At 40.4% G+C, this 18926-nt stretch overlaps 1 protein-coding gene across 7 annotated transcripts in view; it reads left to right on the forward strand.

Annotated features, from left to right (window-relative positions):
• The window catches only part of CD96 (CD96 molecule), a 97564-nt gene that overhangs the window by 59895 nt on the left and 18743 nt on the right, over window positions 1-18926 (forward strand). For all 7 annotated transcript variants that reach the window (XM_053220820.1, XM_053220825.1, XM_053220821.1 and 4 more), the window contains exon 9: window positions 18606-18674. In XM_053220820.1, the coding sequence (XP_053076795.1) occupies window positions 18606-18674 (69 nt within the window). The remainder of the gene's footprint in view (window positions 1-18605; window positions 18675-18926) is intronic.

The raw sequence follows: 18926 nt of genomic DNA on the forward strand, positions 1-18926 counted from the left end.
TGAGGGCTTAAATGATCAGACAGCTAGTAAGTGACAAAGTTAGTATTCACACCAAAGTCTTCTGACTCTAAATCCAGTTCTATCCACATGTGACACCAGGTTGTCTCCAACTGGTCTGAACACTTCATGAGGACAGGGGATATATGCTTAGCACAGAGTAGACACACAAAAATACTAGTAGAGTAAATGAATGAATAAAAGAATTAATGAGAATACTGTTCCTTCACTATATAAATGTCATTTAATAGATTCCATGATGTCTTGAAAAAGAGATGATATTTTGTTCCTGCCTTCAAAAAGGTCGCAGTGTACTTGGAAAGAGATAATATGTGCACATAAAAATGATAATTCAAAATAGTGAGGTGAAAGGTGTTACATCTTACAGAATTAAAATGCTCAGGGAGAGGTGCAGACCAGCAAGTCTCGGGTTTTAAGTAAGGAGAGATCCCATGGGTACATGGAGTCAAGAAATGTTACTAAAAAGAGAAAATAAGATGACCCTTTAAGTATGTATTGTATTTATTTGACTCAGTTGAGAGCTTGAAGAAAACATTCTAAACCAAGAGAACAATGTGAGTAGTTGAGCGTTGGTGAGGATGTGGGTGACAATTTGACAAAATGTTAGTAGATAAGCTTGCGTCAGTGGGTGGGATTGTGTAGCAAAGAAGACTAGAAAATGCAGAATAAAGAGAACCTTAATCCCCAGCCTAAGGTTTCTCAATGTTCTCCCAAAGGAAATGAGGCTGGGAGTTCAATTAATATTTTTTAGAAAGGAAGTGATATAATTCATTTACCAAATATTTATTAAGCACTTACTATGTCCCAGGTACTGTTCTAGGTACTAGGAATACAACAGGGACCAAAAAGAGAAAACAACTCTGCCCTCATGACATTAGCATTCTGCCAGTTGAAAGCAGAAATTCATTTCTTCTAGCTGAGTTTTCCATGGGGTTGGGTTAGTTGACATACACAACAACTTGGAAGGAACTGGAGGGTATTGTGCTAAGTGAAATGTCAGTCAGAGAGACAGATAGCATATGTTTTCACTCATATGTGGAACTTGAGAAACTTAACAGAAGACCATGGGGGAAGGGAAGGAAAAAAAAGTTACAAACAGAGAGGGAGGCAAACCATTAGAGACTGTCAAACACAGAGAACAAACTGAGAGCTGGTGGCGGTCGGGGGCTGGGGGGCAGGGAAAATGGGTGATGGGCACTGAGGAGGGCACTTGTTGGGATGAGCACTGGGTGTTGTATGGAAGCAATGAATCATGGGAATCTACTGCTGAAGCCAGGAGCACACTGTATACACTGTATGTTAGCTAACTTGACAATAAATTATTAAAAAAATAAAAATAAAATGTGACTTGCATAATGCACGTGTAGATCAAATCACCATGATGTACACTTTAAATACCTTAAAATTTTATTTGTCAATTATACTTCAATAAAGGAATGAATAAATAAAAATGTGACTTAAAAGACTACTAAAAAAAAAAAAGAAAGAAAAGAGAACAACTATGCCCTCATGACATTAACATTCTGCCAGTTAAAAGCAGAAATTCATTTCTTCTAGGTGAGTTTTCTATGGGGTTAGTTGGCATACATTAAAATGCTTCTATCAGACCAAACATCATTCTTATTTCTGTGAAGAAATGCAAGGAAAGGAAAAAGACATTTGTTCCCTTTAAGAAACCTGCAATATAAAATAGTTCTAGTATTAGGGAAGGAGAATACAGTCAAATAAACATATTTATCAAAAAGCAGGAACATATGTTACTTGAGCTATTGTCACACTAAGCTGATATGGTTGGGAAAATTCCAGAGAGTCACAAGAGCTCTTTAAGAAAAGATCCTACCACACTGAACCTCAGGACTGTTTGAGATCAGTGGTTCTCACCAGGGAAATTTTGCCAGGGCCATTTCTTGTTGCCACGATTGGGGGAAGGGTGCTACTGGCCAAGGCCAAGGATGCTGCTACATAATGTACGGCACAGGACATGACAGCCACCACAAAAAAGAATTATCTGGTTCAAATGTCAATAGTTCCGAGGTTGAGAAACCCTGTTTTATTTTTTGTTTTTTTAATATAATTTATTGTCAAATTGGCTTCCATACAACACCCAGTGCTCATCCCAGCAAGTACCCTCCTCAGTGCCCATCGCCCACTTTCCCCTCTCCTCCACCCCCTATCAACACACAGTGTGTTCTCTGTATTTAAGAGTCTCTAATGGTTTGCTTCCCTCCCTCTCTGTTTGTAACTTTTTTCCCCTTCCCTTCCCCCATGGTCTTCTGTTAAGTTTCTCAAGATCCACATATGAGTGAAAACATATGGTATCTGTCTTTCTCTGACTGACTTATTTCACTTAGCATAATACCCTCCAATTCCATCCACATTGCTACAAATGGCAGGATTTTATTCTTTCTCATTGCCAAGTAGTATTCCATTGTGTATATAAATCACATCTTTATCCATTCATCAGTTGATGGACATCTAGGCTCCTTCCATAATTTGGCTATTGAAAGTGCTGCTATAAACATTGGGGTACAAGTGCCCCTATGCATCAGCACTCCTGTATCCCTTGGGTAAATTCCTAGCAGTGCTATTTCTGGGTCATAGGGTAGATCTATATTTAATTTTTTGAGGCACCTCCACACAGTTTTCCAGAGCATCTGCACCAGTTTGCATTCCCACCAACAGTGCAAGAGGGTTTCCGGAGAAACCCTATTTTAGATCAAGGCTCAGGTATAATAAGAGTAGCTAGCTCTCACTTTACAAAATCTGGACCTCTGTCAAAATAATAATAATAAATTATGTTTGGAACAATTTTCAGTCTGAAATGTCAAAAAAATGTTAAATCAGTGGCTCATTATAGCTAAATAAAACTTATTTTCTTAAGATAAACCCCGAATTACTACTGAAAAATCCAAATTTTGTCTTGAAAATCTGGAGCGTGATTGTGAAATCACACAATGTCTCAGAAGCTGGGAGGATCCACCCTTTGTGTTCTTTAAGAAAGGAAGCAGGATGGAACATGTCATGGAAACCAACTTCAAAAGCCTATGGTTTCAGTCCAAATTCTAAGATGGAATGCACCGTATAATTCAGTCATAATTATTAAGCTACATGTCTTGCTGCAAACATCCAGTTTGTATCTTTTTTTTCTTCTGCATCGAAAAGGTACTTTTTAAACAAATGTAAGGTAATGGAAACAATATTCTTCTACTAGAGAAGGAGAACCTTATAACTCAGAGCCAACTGTAAGAGTTACCCAGGGAGCCCCGCGCATTTCAACCTGAACTGATGGTGTCTTCTGAGTCCCAGCTGCAACGGCAGCACTGTCCTAGGAAAAGACATGAGGCTGACAGGCTAAATGGGGAGATGAGACAAGCCAGTGGGATGGAACAGTCAGAGACACCTGACCAATCTCAGGTGGGGCAGTACATGACTCAAGAGCTTCCACTGCTGAATAGAGCTCTATGCCTTCTAACTCTGACTTGGAATTGGCTACAGGTTGTGTGACTTAACAGAACAGGCCTCAGAAGTTCCAGCAATCATTGAAGACATTCATTCATTCGACAAATACACATTGAGTGCCTACAAGGTGCCAGGAACTTTAGAGGTGCTGAGATACAGTGATGAACAATACAGGCAGGGACCCAGTTGCACAGAGCTTACAATCTAGCAGGACCCACTTGCCTAGCATCCTCTTTCACTGTCCACAGAGCCACAGGCCTTTTGGCTCTGCCTCTTTTTATGACTGCACATGACTCTTGGACCTGATGATGTTGGTTTTGATATTAAGCCTTCTCTCAAGCTTTAGCTGGTCCTCACAGTCTAGATCCTTCTACCCCCAAACACTTCGAATAAAATACCGGGTCCAGGATGATTCTAACCATTGTCTAACTCTCCAGGCAAGCACCCCTGATCCTTAGCGGGTGGGGGATCAGACACTGAAAGGTACAGACTGTTGGCAGCAGCTTCCCAGGGGATGCACCAAAACTACTGATTTATGAGAAAGCATGTCAGAATGGCTGAGGGATGACACCGGAAGATATGCCATCGGACAAGATTGTCAAATGTAGATCACTGGGGGAAGCAGATCACAAGATCTATCGCAGGTCGAGATGTTGGATGTTAAAGTAAGAAGGGGCTCTGGAGAAAGCTTGCTAGCCTGCCAACATAGAGGAGTACTGGGAACAGCGGAGGGTGGAATCAGGGAGGTCTGCACAGGGAGCTGGAAGGAAATATAGACTCAGGTGGAAGAAAGATGAGAGATGGATCTTCAGACAATCGTCCTGAGCACAGATATAAAATAAAATGAGTGTCAGGCATGAGAAGACAAGCAGGGTGAGTGCTGACGGTGCTCGTTGGGTGGGCACAGCTTGCTTAGGTGAGGTGCCAGGTGACGGTGAGCTTCAGTTAAGGGCCAAGGATTTGGACTGGAACAGAATGCCAACAAAGAGCCACCGTGGCTTTGTGAGTATGTGAAAAATATGAGTGACATAGAGGTGATGTGTATGGTAAGTGGTAGAAGCAAGGATAGAGCATGCAGACCAAATGATGCAGATTCTAAGCGATGTAAAGTGATAATGATCTGAACTAGAGTGGGCGTATGCAGCAATGGAGAGTACTTCAACAGAAGATCCAGCATGGCTGGTTTGCCTAAATATGAGGGATAAATAAAAGCTTTTTAGCAGACTATCATACCAGTTTTTTGCCTGGTAATTACCTAAATCTTTAACCAACTACCCCAATTATATTATAGTATTAAGCAATAATATTAATAATATCTGTTAGTATTTGAGTGCCCCTGATGTGCCTGGCAGCGTTTTAAACTAGTAAATGTATTATCTCTTTTAATTCGCCCAACAACGCAATGCTACAGGCACTATTATTATCCCCATTTTACAGATGAAGCTATTGAGGCACAAAAAGTTTAAATAACTTAACTGAAGTCATAGAAACAGCCCTAGATCCAGAAAAAGTGCTGGAGCCCAGACAAGTTTGAGAGCCTGAGCCCTACTGCCTCTGACAGTACAGGATGGGTGCTCAATAAATATCTTTAGACACTGAATAAATCCATTCCTGTGTGAAGCTGGTATAGCTGATATGAAAAGGTCAACATGACAGTTATGCCTATATTAATCTTTCTCTTCTCTGGATCAGTGTTTTCTGAGAAATGCAGCCTCCAGAAGTGGGGCTAACATTTCCTCAGTCAGAAATAAATTGGAGAAAAAATCCTCTTCCATCCATTATCCTTCCCTTCTCAACATTATTATAATATAATTTCATTGCCCAGAGATATGTACAGAATTCATACAAAACTCCAGCGCTCTCCTTTAATCCTGGGAAATTCTCATCATTGCATCTTCTCAACCACCTTGCACCCGGGGCTCATGTTGCAAGTTGTTAAAGAGTTTCTCATTTTTTTCCATACCCGTCCCCCATAAGCCAAGGGTAGCCTTCTTGATGACTAGTTTACTTTGAGTATTTGTTTATCCAGTTTTCCTCCTTGGGAGCAAGGTAGCTCTGGGGGAAAAAAACTATCAGTTGGCCTATTCTTCCATTCATTTCATAAAGTATTGAGTGTCTCTAAGCACTCCACACAACGTGTGATGAGCTCTGTCCTGCTTCCTGTCATCTCCCCCAACCGGGTCCTAGAAACCCTTCCTAGACCAGAAATCCAGTAATACACACTGCTTTAGCCATTCAGTGAACACACGTTCCCCAAACAATCTGCCTCCCATGGGCAAAGGGTCTTGAGCAGAGATTAAGATTTCACACCATATATTTCCTTTATGCTGGTGTAAAGGTCAGTATGCACATAATCCTGACATTAGGGCTTGATGAAGCCAACTCACATGTGTTTAGATGTAGTTGATGGCCTATATTCTTTTAAGTGTAGTTCTCCAGTTAATATCATTATGAGTTTAAAGGCTCTTTGTGCTGCAGGTGCATTGATGGAGTATAGTAACACATTTGCAGGAAAGGCTAGGTGGCTATGTGGCTAGACGCTATGTCAAGAGAATAGGATGTCAAGTGAAAATGTTACTATCTGAAAAAACGAATTATATTTTCAGGTTCAGTTTTACATAGAAATAAGGCAAAGTCTCGGGGTGCCTGGGTGGCTCAGTCGGTTAAGCGTTCCACTTCGGCTCAGGTCATGATCTCACCGTTGATGAGTTTGGGTCCTGCATCAGGCTCTGTGCTGACAGCTCGAAGTTTGGAGCCTGCTTCAGATTCTGTCTCCATCTCTCTGCCCCTCCCCTGCTCACGCTCTGTGTCTCTCTCTCTCTCTCCAAAAAAAAAAAAAAAAAAGTAAGGCAAAGTCTCGGACCTTTGAGCTTGACAAACCAGATCACAGCAGCAGCCTGAACTTACAAATAACTTTCACTTTTACTTTTTGTTGAATAAATAAGCTGAAGTGGGTAAAATTAGCAAAAAAAAAAAAAAAAAAGATTTTTCCTTTCCCCATTATTCCCTGTCCAAATGAGCTCTGTTGAATAATTTCTCCCTAGACTCTGAAAGCTTTTTTGGTGATTTTCATATAATAAATGTTGTCTGGTCCCTTTCAGACTCAAGAACAGACTTGTGTCAATAATTAAAAAGCCTTGACAAATGTAATGTCAAAACTTGCAAAAACTAATTTGATCCAGAACTTTCTTCCCTTTCTGCCCACTGTGTGTTGGTGTACCTCAGCTGCAGAAGCCTGGGATGTGAGGTTGTGTGTTTTATGTCTGTAGAGGGTGGAGAAAATGTCTCTTTGATTGTGCAGCTCAATCCTGTCTTCCACTCCTGGTTCGGGCCTCGCTTTAGGGGTCATAGCATGCAGAAGAGAAGAGAGAGGCAGATGAAAAAGACCTTCCTTGTCAGGCTGACTGCAATCTGACGTAGGTGCCCTGTGGGTGGGGAGAATAAAAATTGCCATCTTGACCTCATGGGGCGCTCTGGCAAATTTCTCAGAAATTTGGGACTGGCCCATGGCTATTGTCCCCTTGATGCAGGATGCAGGTCCTGCCTCTCCACCAGGCTTCTGTTTATTATCCCCCAATAGCCCATGAGCTGCTGGAAGTCTGTCCCCTTAGGAGCTGTTTGCTCCTCCAGATATTCCTGGGTGAGATTTCTTTCCATGGCATTCTGTTTTATCTGAGAACACATGCACCTTGGCCTCCTATTTGGTGGAAGTGCTCCTCTTCTCCAACAGGGCCATATCTCTCTTCTCAACACTACTAGTCAAGCATAGGCTCCCAGTGAAGTCTCTTTAGCCTGAGTCAGGCACTGGTCCTCTTCATCCCAAACTCCAGGACACGTAGGCCAACAGCTCTGAGTAGTTCTCTTGAAACCACACTCCACTTGGGCTAAGGTAAGGGGGCAGGTTCTTCTTTTACCCACCACCCACGTGAGAGGGGACCTGACTCGTAGCACCCTGACAACTCTCTTTAAAAAAAATCCTCACTGCGCCTAAGGTGGCTCAGTTGGTTAAGGGTCCGGCTCTTGATATCACCTCAGGTTATGATCTCCTGGTTGGTCTTGAGATCCAGCCCCGCCTGTGTTGGGCTCAGTGCTGAGTATGTAGAGGCTGCTTAGGATTCTCTTTCCATCTCTCTCTGTCCCTCCACCACTTCTCTCTCTGTCTCTCTCAAAATAAATAAATATACCTTTAAAAAAATCCTCACCTGGGGCACTTCTGCCCCTATGAAGTCTTGAGATTGATGATGGACCATAGTTAACAGAACACACTCCACATGCCCCTCATAGGTGGTCCAGAACTCTGCTTTAGAAGTGACAATGACTTGCCCTATAAAATCATTCTTAGCCTCTGGAACCTCATCTAAAACAAAGGTACAAAGAGGCCCATTTGAAAATTCTCTTCTGTATTACCCATTAAAATTCAGCTTTTAAAAGAAATTCAGTGAGACCAATGATGATCTGTCCAAAAAGGAAGTCAAGAAAGCAATCACATTTATAATAACATCAAAAAGACTAAAATACTTAAGAATAAATTTAAGCAAGGAGGTGAAAGACTTGTACACTGAAAACTATGAAACACTGATGAAAGGAATTGAAGGAGACACAAACAAATGGAAAGACATCTGATGTTCATGGAATGGAAATTTTAATATTGTTAAATTGTCCATGCTACTCAAAGTGATATACAGATTCAGTATAGTCCCTATCAAAATTCCAATGGTATTTTTTCACAGGAAGGGAAAAACAATCCTAAAATTTATATTCACAAGAGACGTCACATAGCCAAAGGAATCTTGAGAGAGAACAGCATTGGAGACATCATACTTCCTGATTTCTCAGTATACTACAAACCTTTAGTAATCAAAACAGTATGGTGCTGGCATAAATACAGACACATAGATTGACAGAACAGAATAGAGAGCCCAGAAATAAACTCAACCATATATGGTCAACGGTTTTTAACAAGGGTGCCAAAAATACACAACAGAAAAGCATAGACTCTTCAATAAATGGTGTTTGGAAAACTGGATGTCTACATGCAGAAGAATGGAATTACAGCATACACAAAAATCACCTCAAAATAAAGTAAAAGACTTAAACATAAGACCTGAAGCTATAAAACTTTTAGAAGAACACATAGGAGAAAACCTCCTTGACATTGGCCTTGCCATTGATTTTTTTAGATATGACACCAAAGCCTAGGCAACAAAAGCAAAAACAAGCAAGCATACTACATCACACTAAACAACTTCTGTACAGCAAAGGAAACAACAAATGTAAAGGTAACTTATACATTGGGAGAAAATATTTTTAAGTCACATATATGATAAGGGACTAATATCCAAAATATATAAGGAACTCATTCAACTCAATAGCAAAACAAGAAACAACTCATTAAAAATAGGCAAAGGACCTAAATAGACATTTTTCCAAAGGAGACATACAAATAGCCATCAAGTACATGAAAAGATGTTCAACATCCCTAGTCATTAGAGAAATGCAACTCAAAGCCACAATGAGATATCACCTCCCACCTGTTAGGATGACTATTACCAATAATAATAATAATAATGATGATGATGAAAATAATAAAAGATAACAAGTGTTGGTGAGGATACGGAGAAAAGAGAACTCTCGTCACTCTTGGTGGGAATGTAAACTGGTGTAGCCATTATGGAAAACAATATGAAAAACAGTTTTTGAGGTTCCTCAAAAAAATAAAAAATAGAACTACTATGTGATCCAGTAATCTCTATTCTGGGTATATACACAAAGAAAAGAAAAAAAAAAGAAAAGAAAAGAAAACTAGTCACCTCTAAGAGATATAGAAACACCCTAAGCTTCCATTGGCAAATGAATGGGTAAAGAAATTGTGTGTGTGTGTGTGTGTGTGTGTGTGTGTGTGTGATTCAGCCTTAAAAAAAAAAAAAGAGAGAGATTCTGCCATTTGTAACAACATGGGTGAACCTGGACAACATTACACTAAGTGAAATAAGACAGAAAAAAACCCTGCATGATCTCACTTATAGGTAGAGTCTAAAAGAGTGAACTACATGGAAGCAAAGTGTAGAACAGTAATTCCTGGGTCAAGGAAGAAGAGACAATGGGGAGATGTTGGTCAAAGCGTACAAAGTTGGAATTATGTAGGATTAATAAGTCTGGAGATCTAATATACAGCATGATAATTATAATACTGTATTGAATATTGGAAATTTGGTCAGAGTAAGTTTCAGGTGCTCTCATCATACAAAAGAATAAATTGTTACTATGTGAGGAGTGATACATTAATTAGCTGACAATACTAATCATTTCACTATGTATGTGTATATCAAATCATGTTGTTACCTTAAATATATACACTTTTTATTTAAAAAATAAAATAAAAACCTGAGGCAAGGAAAATAAGAGCAAAAATAAACTATTGGTACTACATCAAAATAAAAAGCTTCTGCACAGCAAACAGTGAATAAAACTAAAAGGAAACCTACTAAATGGGAGAAGATATCTGCAAATGATGTATCTTATAGTTAGTATCCAAAATATATAAAGAACTGATACAACTCAATACCAAAGAAACAAATAATCCAATTAAAAAAATGAGCAGAAGACATGGATAGACATTTCTCCAAAGATTCAGATATCCAGCAGACACATAAAAAGATGCTCAATGTGACTCATCATGAGGGAAATATAAAGCAAAACTACAATGAGATATCACCTTATACCTGTCAGAATGGCTAAAATCAAAAACACAAGAAACGAGTATTGATGAGGATATAGAGGAAAAGGAACCCTCTTGCACTATTGGTGGGAGTGCAAATTGGTGCAGCCATTGTGGAAAACTTGAAGTTCCCTTGCAAATTGAAATAGGACTACCCTACAATCCAGGAATCGCACTACTGGGTATTTATTAAAACACACACACAACTTATCTTTGTCTAAGTTGTGCATGTGTGTGTGTCTGTGTGTGTGTTAATAAAAACAAAAAAAAATTACAAAAACACTAATTTAAAGGGATACATACACCCCTATGTTTATTACAGTGTTATTTACAATAGGCAAACTCTGGAAGCAGCCCAAGTATCCCTCAATAGATGAATGGATAAAGAAGATGTGATATATATACATATAATGAAATATTATTCAGCCATAAAAAAGAATGAAATTTGCCATTTGCAACAACATGGATAGAGCTAGAGAATATAATGCTAAGCAAAAGGACTCAGTCAGAGAAATACAAATACCATATGATCTCACTCATATGTGGAATTAAGAAACAAAACAAATAAGCAAAGGGAAAAACAGAGAGAAGCAAACCAAGAAACAGACTCTTAACTATAGAGAACAAATTGATGATTACCAGAGGGGAGGTGGATGGGGGGATGGGTGAAATAGGTGATGAGGTTTAAAGAGTACACTTCTCACAATGAAAAAAAAAAATAAAATGATTAATAAATAAGCAAATAGTAGATAAAGTAATTTTGTGAAAATGAAGCAACCATGACAAGGTGATGGTTTACCCACGGAGATGATCCACAGAAAGCTATAGTTCTTGGCAACAGTGTAATGGATTGGCAAATAATAAACAGAGCTTCAGGGGCGCCTGGGTGGCGCAGTCGGTTAAGCGTCCGACTTCAGCCAGGTCACGATCTCGCGGTCCGTGAGTTCGAGCCCCGCGTCGGGCTCTGGGCTGATGGCTCAGAGCCTGGAGCCTGTTTCCGATTCTGTGTCTCCCTCTCTCTCTGCCCCCCCCCCCCCGTTCATGCTCTGTCTCTCTCTGTCCCATAAACGTTGAAAAAAAAATTAAAAAAAAATAAATAAACAGAGCTTTAAAAGCATGGCCAAAGTTGTGGGTGCTTGAAGAAAATAGGGGAAAACAAGAGAAAGAAGAAAAGGAAGAACTTTAATATGGGTAGTTCCTTTCTCAGTGGATTATTAAAAGCAACAGAAGGTAGTAGTCATGCAGAACACCTAATATAGTACCTGGTTCATAAGTTTCAAAATGTTACACTGTATTATTTGTCCCCTTAAGTCCCTTTGGAACATGGTAGGAACCTAAAGTAGGAAATAGAGTGGTTGATTAATTAACCAGTCTATCTTTGTCTAAGGTGTGTGTGTGTGTGTGTGTGTGTGGGTACTGTGTGTGTGTGTTAGTAAAAACAAATAATCTAGCCCTAGAATTCTGTGTCTCCTTCTGCTTGAGATGGATACTTACGTAAATAAAACCCACCAGGATCATGGTCACATTAATGGAGGAAGAAAATGGGTGGTAAGGAAGAGCAAATATCTACAAAGTTAGCCTGAAAGTTTTCATGTTATATCCAATTTATTTTATTTCCACTACTCTCCTTTTTGCTCACTTTGCTTCACCCAAATCGGCCTTCTCTCTGTTCCCACAGCATACCAGAGTTGCTTCCACCTCAGGCCTTTTTACTTTTTCCCTCTGCCTAGAAAATCCTTTCCCCCAAAATCTACATGGCTCCCACTCTCATCTTCTCCCAATCTTTGTTCAAATGTCATCTTCTCAATGAGGCTTTTCGTGACCACCTAATTCGAAACTGTAGCCTCCTCTATCTCACTTCCAATCCCCTTTCCCTGCTTTATTTTTCTCCACAGAATTTTTTTAGCATCCTGTAGAATTCACTAGTTTGGCTTGTCCCCACAAGAAAGTGAATCCCATAAGGGCCTTTTTTTTTTCAGTCTGATTTGTCTGCTGAGGTATCTCTGTCACCTGGAACAGTGATAACACCTGGCTGTAAGTTAAGTATTGATAACTCAGTAAATATCCTGGAGCTTAAGGATATTTTTTTCAAGCACAGAGGAGGAAGAGATTAACAAAGGAAAGGCTTCAGGGAGAGCGGAAGAAGGCTCTATAAAGAAAATGGCACCTGGTCAGGGCTTGAAGACAGGGCAGTCTTACAATGGGAGGCTGAGAGAGGATGATGGGAGAGACACATAGACTATCAATTATCCTGGGAGGTTGTGTGCTGGGGACCATGATTGAATTCCAGGGCTACCCCCTGGTTCTGCAGCAAGGCCAACTATACTTTATAAGTCTACCAGAGTGGAATGAATATAGTCTCTGGTGTCAGACAGGCTTGAGTTCAATTCCTGTCTCTGCTGACTACTAGCTGTGTAATATGGACAAGTCATTTTGCCTCTCAAATACTGTTTCCTCACCTTAAAAACCAGGAGTTAGTATTATCTAGTTCATATGGTTATTCTGAGTATCAAATATGTAAATGCATAAAGAGCAACTATAAAGCTAGACCCACACAAGCCAGTCTGGGAAGGCATGCCATGATCAAAACAAGAGTCCAGCAAAGAAAATTCATCTCAAAATAAATCAAGACCTCTACTTGTATTTTTTATCTCCTTGAAGGAGGAAACAATGACCAAATCACAATTTCTTTTTTTTTTAACTACCATTTTAACTTTTATCCTCCACTTACCTTGCATCAGTGACTGCTCACCTGTCTCTCTCATTTGGTACAGAGTAAGTTCATATTAAATGATCTTTAAGGGGCGCCTGGGTGGCGCAGTCGGTTAAGCGTCCGACTTCAGCCAGGTCATGATCTCGCTGTCCGTGAGTTCGAGCCCCGCGTCAGGCTCTGGGCTGATGGCTCAGAGCCTGGAGCCTGTTTCCGATTTTGTGTCTCCCTCTCTCTCTGCCCCTCCCCCGTTCATGCTCTGTCTCTCTCTGTCCCAAAAATAAATAAAAAACGTTGAAAAAAAAAATTTAAATGATCTTTAAAATTTTAAGTTGTTTGGAAAATATTTCAGCATTTCCCCCAAATTAACTCTCCATGAGACCTCCAGCATTTCCCTTTGTTTCCCTTCTCCGGCAGTGAGAGGGACAGTCACCAGGAAGATGGTAGGAGTCCAGATGAAGAGATTCCATTCTGTTTCACAATGTCACAAGGAGCCAACCAGAATTAGCTCTTAAAGAACATGATTCTGTCTCCTCCATTTAACTCAGAACTGACTAGAGCTGTCTTCTAACTTAATTGAATTTCTAGTGATAACATAAAGGGGTAATTTTTAATTTCCGTGGAAAAACATTTTTAAGTTGAAATAGGAATGGGCTAGGGAAGTTTTGAAACTTCTCATCTAACCTCATGGCAGTTTTCAAATTAATATAGGCAAGACATTTTGTACAAAGTAGTGTTTTTCTCCCAAACCCCTTCTTCTTTCCTGAAATATGGGTTATTGTTATGTATCTCTGGATACTTGCAAGGTTTAATAACAATAAGCATTCAAACTGAAGAACATGTAAGCAACCAGCAAACAAAGCAAACAACTCTGTCACTGGGTTTGGCATATTACTCGCCTACACAGTATGTCATAATATAGAACCAAGTATTGAGTGCTGAAGAGGCTTTGCTCTATTATGAGTATAAATATAACCTTGAAACAGAAAGACAAAAAAAAAAAAACAAGCTGCTTTATTCACATGCTGAAATATATGATCAACATGAATCTTAAAGACTTGGCTAAGAGGAATAGAAATAGAATTCTTTTAAAATGTTCTATTTGATGTCAAAAGACCGCCAATTATGTCCTCTTACAGTTACGGATCTCCAGGCCACGCCCTAGGAAGAGATTTCTTCTAAAAGCAAAAACAGCCAAACAAAACAACGCTGAGAAACAAGCAGTGTTTCTGCCACTAGTGGGCCACAGTTTGATCACTGTCCTCTGCGGCTGAGGCCATGGGTGTGCACTGTGACAAGCAGTGGCTCACAATCTCATACTCAGTTCAGTTCATCACACAGAACAAACCCTCCTTGAGGGCTTACAAAGGCCCAGCCCTGATAGACATGCCCCACACGTTGCTATTGCTAACAGTGCGTGAGACCGCCTAGGGGGCCTTTGCACTGTCTGTGTCCTCTGCCTAGAGGCTCCCACCACCCCTCCCCTGCTCCCACTTGAGTCTGCTACATTCCCCAGGGAAGCCTTCTTGAGACTGCAGAAGCCGTTTCCTCTTTCACTTGTCCTCCTATTTGGACTGGTTTCTGTGATTCTTTGGTTGATGTCCATATGCTCTGAACTTCAACTCCAGAGGAGTGCCGCCAGTCCCAAGCACAATGCCTGGAAGATAGAGGCTCCCAAATGCTGGGTCAATAAGTGACAGAACAGAGGAAGGGGGTAGCAGGAGATAACAATGTGGAGACTGTTGGAGGTCAGGTCATGTAATGCCAAAGGACCTTGAAGCATAGTGTAAAGCCAAGGGGAGTGAGTGGGATTTAATTTACCTAAAGTACTAGACAGTTTTCTAAATGGCTTCAGCTCTGACTTGCACATGAGGATCAGGGTCTCATGGTAAAGGGATCATTCTTTCAATAACCTGTGCAACCAGGTACAGACCCTCAGGCCAAGACCCAAGCCAAATTCAGCTGGAGACCAATAATGAGCTTGGACTGAAATGAGCTTGGACTTCTTAGCGATATGATCCTTGTGTTCCCAGAAGCTTATTGGCACACATTCAGCCCTCAACAAACTCTGCAGGCCTGTGAGAGGAAGCATAAGCTGCACTGATGTATGCCAGGCAAGAGACACAGTGACACAAAGATCAAGGTGGCATGTGAGCCTGGGGCAGTCAGTGTTCCTCCTCTCACGTGGTCCAAGAACAAGATGCAGATGCAGTGGAATGAATGAATTCTCCTTTCCCTGCAGTAAACTTGCAGTGAGCTAGGATTTATGTCACATTATTTTCTGATTCTCCAGGAAAGAAATTTAATCAGTCATTTTAATCCACATGAAATTCTCAGTCAAGTTATCCCATGTCATCAGGATTCCACTGATTCCTGACAGAATTAAATCACGTGGAGCTAATGGGCAGTGTGGGCAATCGCTGGCTGGGGAAAGTGTCCATTGCTTGTAAGTAAGAGGTATTTTAAAATGTGATTGGCAGTTGCTTATTAGACTGAGATTTCTAGGTAACAGCAATATTGCCTACAAATAAATACAAAGGTCTCTGATGATTACCTCTTAGTTCTTTTTCTTCATCATTATTATCACCATTGTTATCATATCACCACTTTAAAACCATTCCTTTCTGCTTTCACTTATGTAATCACTCAGTGAATTCTGCGGAGGTTAGGTCTCAGAATGAGAGGGGAGGGAGAAGGAAAGGAGGGAGGAAGGAAGGAAGGAAGGAAGGAAGGAAGGAAGGAAGGAAGGAAGGGAGGAAGGGAGGAAGGAAGGAAGGGAAGGAGGAAGGGAGGGAGGGAGGAAGGGAGGGAAGGAGGAAGGGAGGGAGGGAGGGAGGGAGGGAAGGAGGGAGGGAGGAGGGAGGGAGGGAGGGAAGAAGGAAGGAAGGAAGGAAGGAAGGAAGGAAGGAAGGAAGGAAGGAAGGAAGGAAGAAGAATGAATGATACTGGTCTGTGGGAGGTGAGATAATAGACTGCCACCAACAATAAAAGTTTCACTCTCTCCTACATGAGGAATTGAGTCCCAGAGTAAAGAGATCCTTCTTTTCGTCTTTCTGAGAATTTCTCAAAAACTGGATAGAGTCTTTCTTCTCTTTCTCCTTCTTTCTCCCTTTTGCTTTCACCTCTTCTTCCTCTATTAATTAGGAGAAACACCTATCTCTCAGTATTTCACAGTATCCAAAGATTACTTATGACTAGTCGTTTCTATCCTTCTATGCAATTTTTCTTTGCCTTGTGTTAAAAAGGAGATGAATGGGGCGCCTGGATGGCGCAGTCGGTTAAGCGTCCGACTTCAGCCAGGTCACGATCTCGCGGTCCGTGAGTTCGAGCCCCGCGTCAGGCTCTGGGCTGATGGCTCAGAGCCTGGAGTCTGCTTCCGATTCTGTGTCTCCCTCTCTCTCTGCCCCTCCCCCGTTCATGCTCTGTCTCTCTCTGTCCCAAATAAATAAATAAACGTTGAAAAAAAATTAAAAAAAAATAAATAAAAAGGAGATGAGGTTACTTTAAAAGTACATCACACTATAAAAATTTTAAAATAGGTTACCGAAGGAATTGCTGCAGATAGGGACAAAGGTAGAGCCATCTCAGTGAGAGAAGTGAAATTCAAATTCATTCTGTGATCCAGTAGCTGGAATGACACAGTCATTCAAGAACCCAGGTTTCTGGCAGTTCTATCACCTTTCATTCGTGGGCTTCTATGCCTCCCTGCATCATAATATCTGATAGTACATGAGGGAAGATCATGGAGGATCTTACATGGGAGGCTTTATACATCAGGCCTTGAAATGACAACCATCACTCCTATTCACGTCCCATTGGCTAAGACATAGTACATGGCCATAGCTAACCGACCACACAGGAAGCTAGGAGATGCAGTTCATGCACACCAGAGAGAAGAATGGGCTTGGTGGTCAGCTGATAGTCTGTCACGCTGACCTTTATTCTCACTAAACTCTGGGAACAAGGGCAGTGTTTCTCTCTCCATGTCATCCCCAATTCTCGTACACACTGAGCACTCAATAAGTATTTGCTGGATAAATGAAGCTGTGCATATTCAGTATTCAAAACATTTTTTCTGCCACCCTGATGCTTGTTGCCCATTTTAGTTCCTCATATGGCACCATCTGAAGCAGCCTCTAACGCATCTCCCCATATCTGACTATTGACGGAGCTTGGGCAGAGCGTGTCTTTGGTGTTCATTAGCAGGATTGCAAAACAATTGTTGTTGATCATTTCTCTAAATTAGTTATAGATGCATAAACCATGAGACCAATTTATCAATGTGTCCTCCATGTATTTTTTTTTTAGGGATTTAATTACCCATGTTTTTTTAAAAATTTTTAACGTTTATTTATTTTTGAGACAGAGAGAGACAGAACATGAACGGGGAGGGTCAGAGAGAGAGGGAGACACAGAATCTGAAACAGGCTCCAGGCTCTGAGCTGTCAGCACAGAGCCCGACATGGGCCTCGAACTCACGGATTGCGAGACTGTGACTTTAGCTGAAGTTGGACGCTTAACCGACTGAGCCACCCAGGCGCCCCACCCATGTTTTTTATTTAAGCGTGTGATTTGCCAGAGCTGAGGTACCTGGGAGGCTGGGATACCATTCACTACTATCTAAAGCTTACAGGTGAATGAGCATACTGACCACCATACTATGAGGATATTTTTCAGAATATTATACACAGTATACAGTATTCTTTTTTAAAAGACAGGTGAGAAATTTATTTTTTAATCATAATAAAAAGAATTGCTGTGTTTCTTTTGAAAATTGACTGTTGTTATGATGGCCACAGATGGCAGAACATATACTCTTTATTTCTTAGCATTGTTACTAGAAAGTTCTGATGCAATGTGGGATCCACATCTGTTAAGAGTACATGACATCAAGAAATGCATTTTGTGTACCATCCCCACTCAGGTTTAGACAGAGGTTAACATACTTTTTCTAACCATATTTTCCTTGGCTTTAGTTTCCCTTTCTATCTACTTCTTTTGTCTTCTTGAATTGAGTATTTATGTATGCGACCTTAAATATATTTTTGAAACAAAGGAGAAATACACAAAAATAAATGCATTAAACATTTGTTTTCCCAAGAGATAAACCATGTTTTCAAATGGAGTGTGATTGGGTACTTTTCACTTTCAATCTATCTTGCTTCATCCCCTGAGGTATTTTCAAATGAATATGAATTCATCTTTCACTTTGGGAGGAAAAGAGAGAGGGGAAGAATGGGAAATGATAGACTGTAAACATGGGGATGATTTTGAAAGCTAAGAACTAACGTAGATATGTAACCATATTGAGCATATTAAAATATGTACAATCGTGAAAACTCAGTACAAGGTAATTTCTGTGAGGACAAGCACCTCATGTTCATTGTTGAATGTAGACTGGAGCCTGGCACACAAAAGACACCGAAACATCATATTTTGAAAGTGTGAATGTGATACACTTGGAGAACTGAGTTAATATCACAGAAATGATATTGAATATTGGGTATGTAGCCACAAGCATATGCCTTTTGGACTCAGTTGCATTGTTTATAAAATGAAGGCAGTAGGCACTGTATTCACCAAGGTTCTTTCTGATTCTGATATTCCATGCTCTGAGTGCCACCCTTGTTAATTACAGCGGCATATCAAACATGGGAATGTATATACCTTAACACTTTGGGAAATTTGTTTTCAAAATAGGATATCCAGCTACCTCATCAACAACCCTTGGAGACGTGGGTACATCGACTCCAAATACCATCCCTCAAAGTGAGTACAGCAAGGCTTTCCTTATGTGACTGAAAAGAGACAAAACACAAGTTTTAGTATAGCTATGACAATGTTGAGGTTTGGGCAAAAGGCTACAATTTTCATTTAATGTTTGCTATTTTGGTTTTGAGTTGCTCAGTGGCAAATTGTAATCTAAATTGTGGCTATATATTGATATGACAATCACTGTAATCTTAAAAATATGGGTTGGTGAATTATTATACTGCACTTCTCATTTCTCATGGAATTTTA

Source organism: Acinonyx jubatus, chromosome C2 (assembly GCF_027475565.1).
Source record: "Acinonyx jubatus isolate Ajub_Pintada_27869175 chromosome C2, VMU_Ajub_asm_v1.0, whole genome shotgun sequence".
NCBI lineage: Eukaryota > Metazoa > Chordata > Mammalia > Carnivora > Felidae > Acinonyx > Acinonyx jubatus.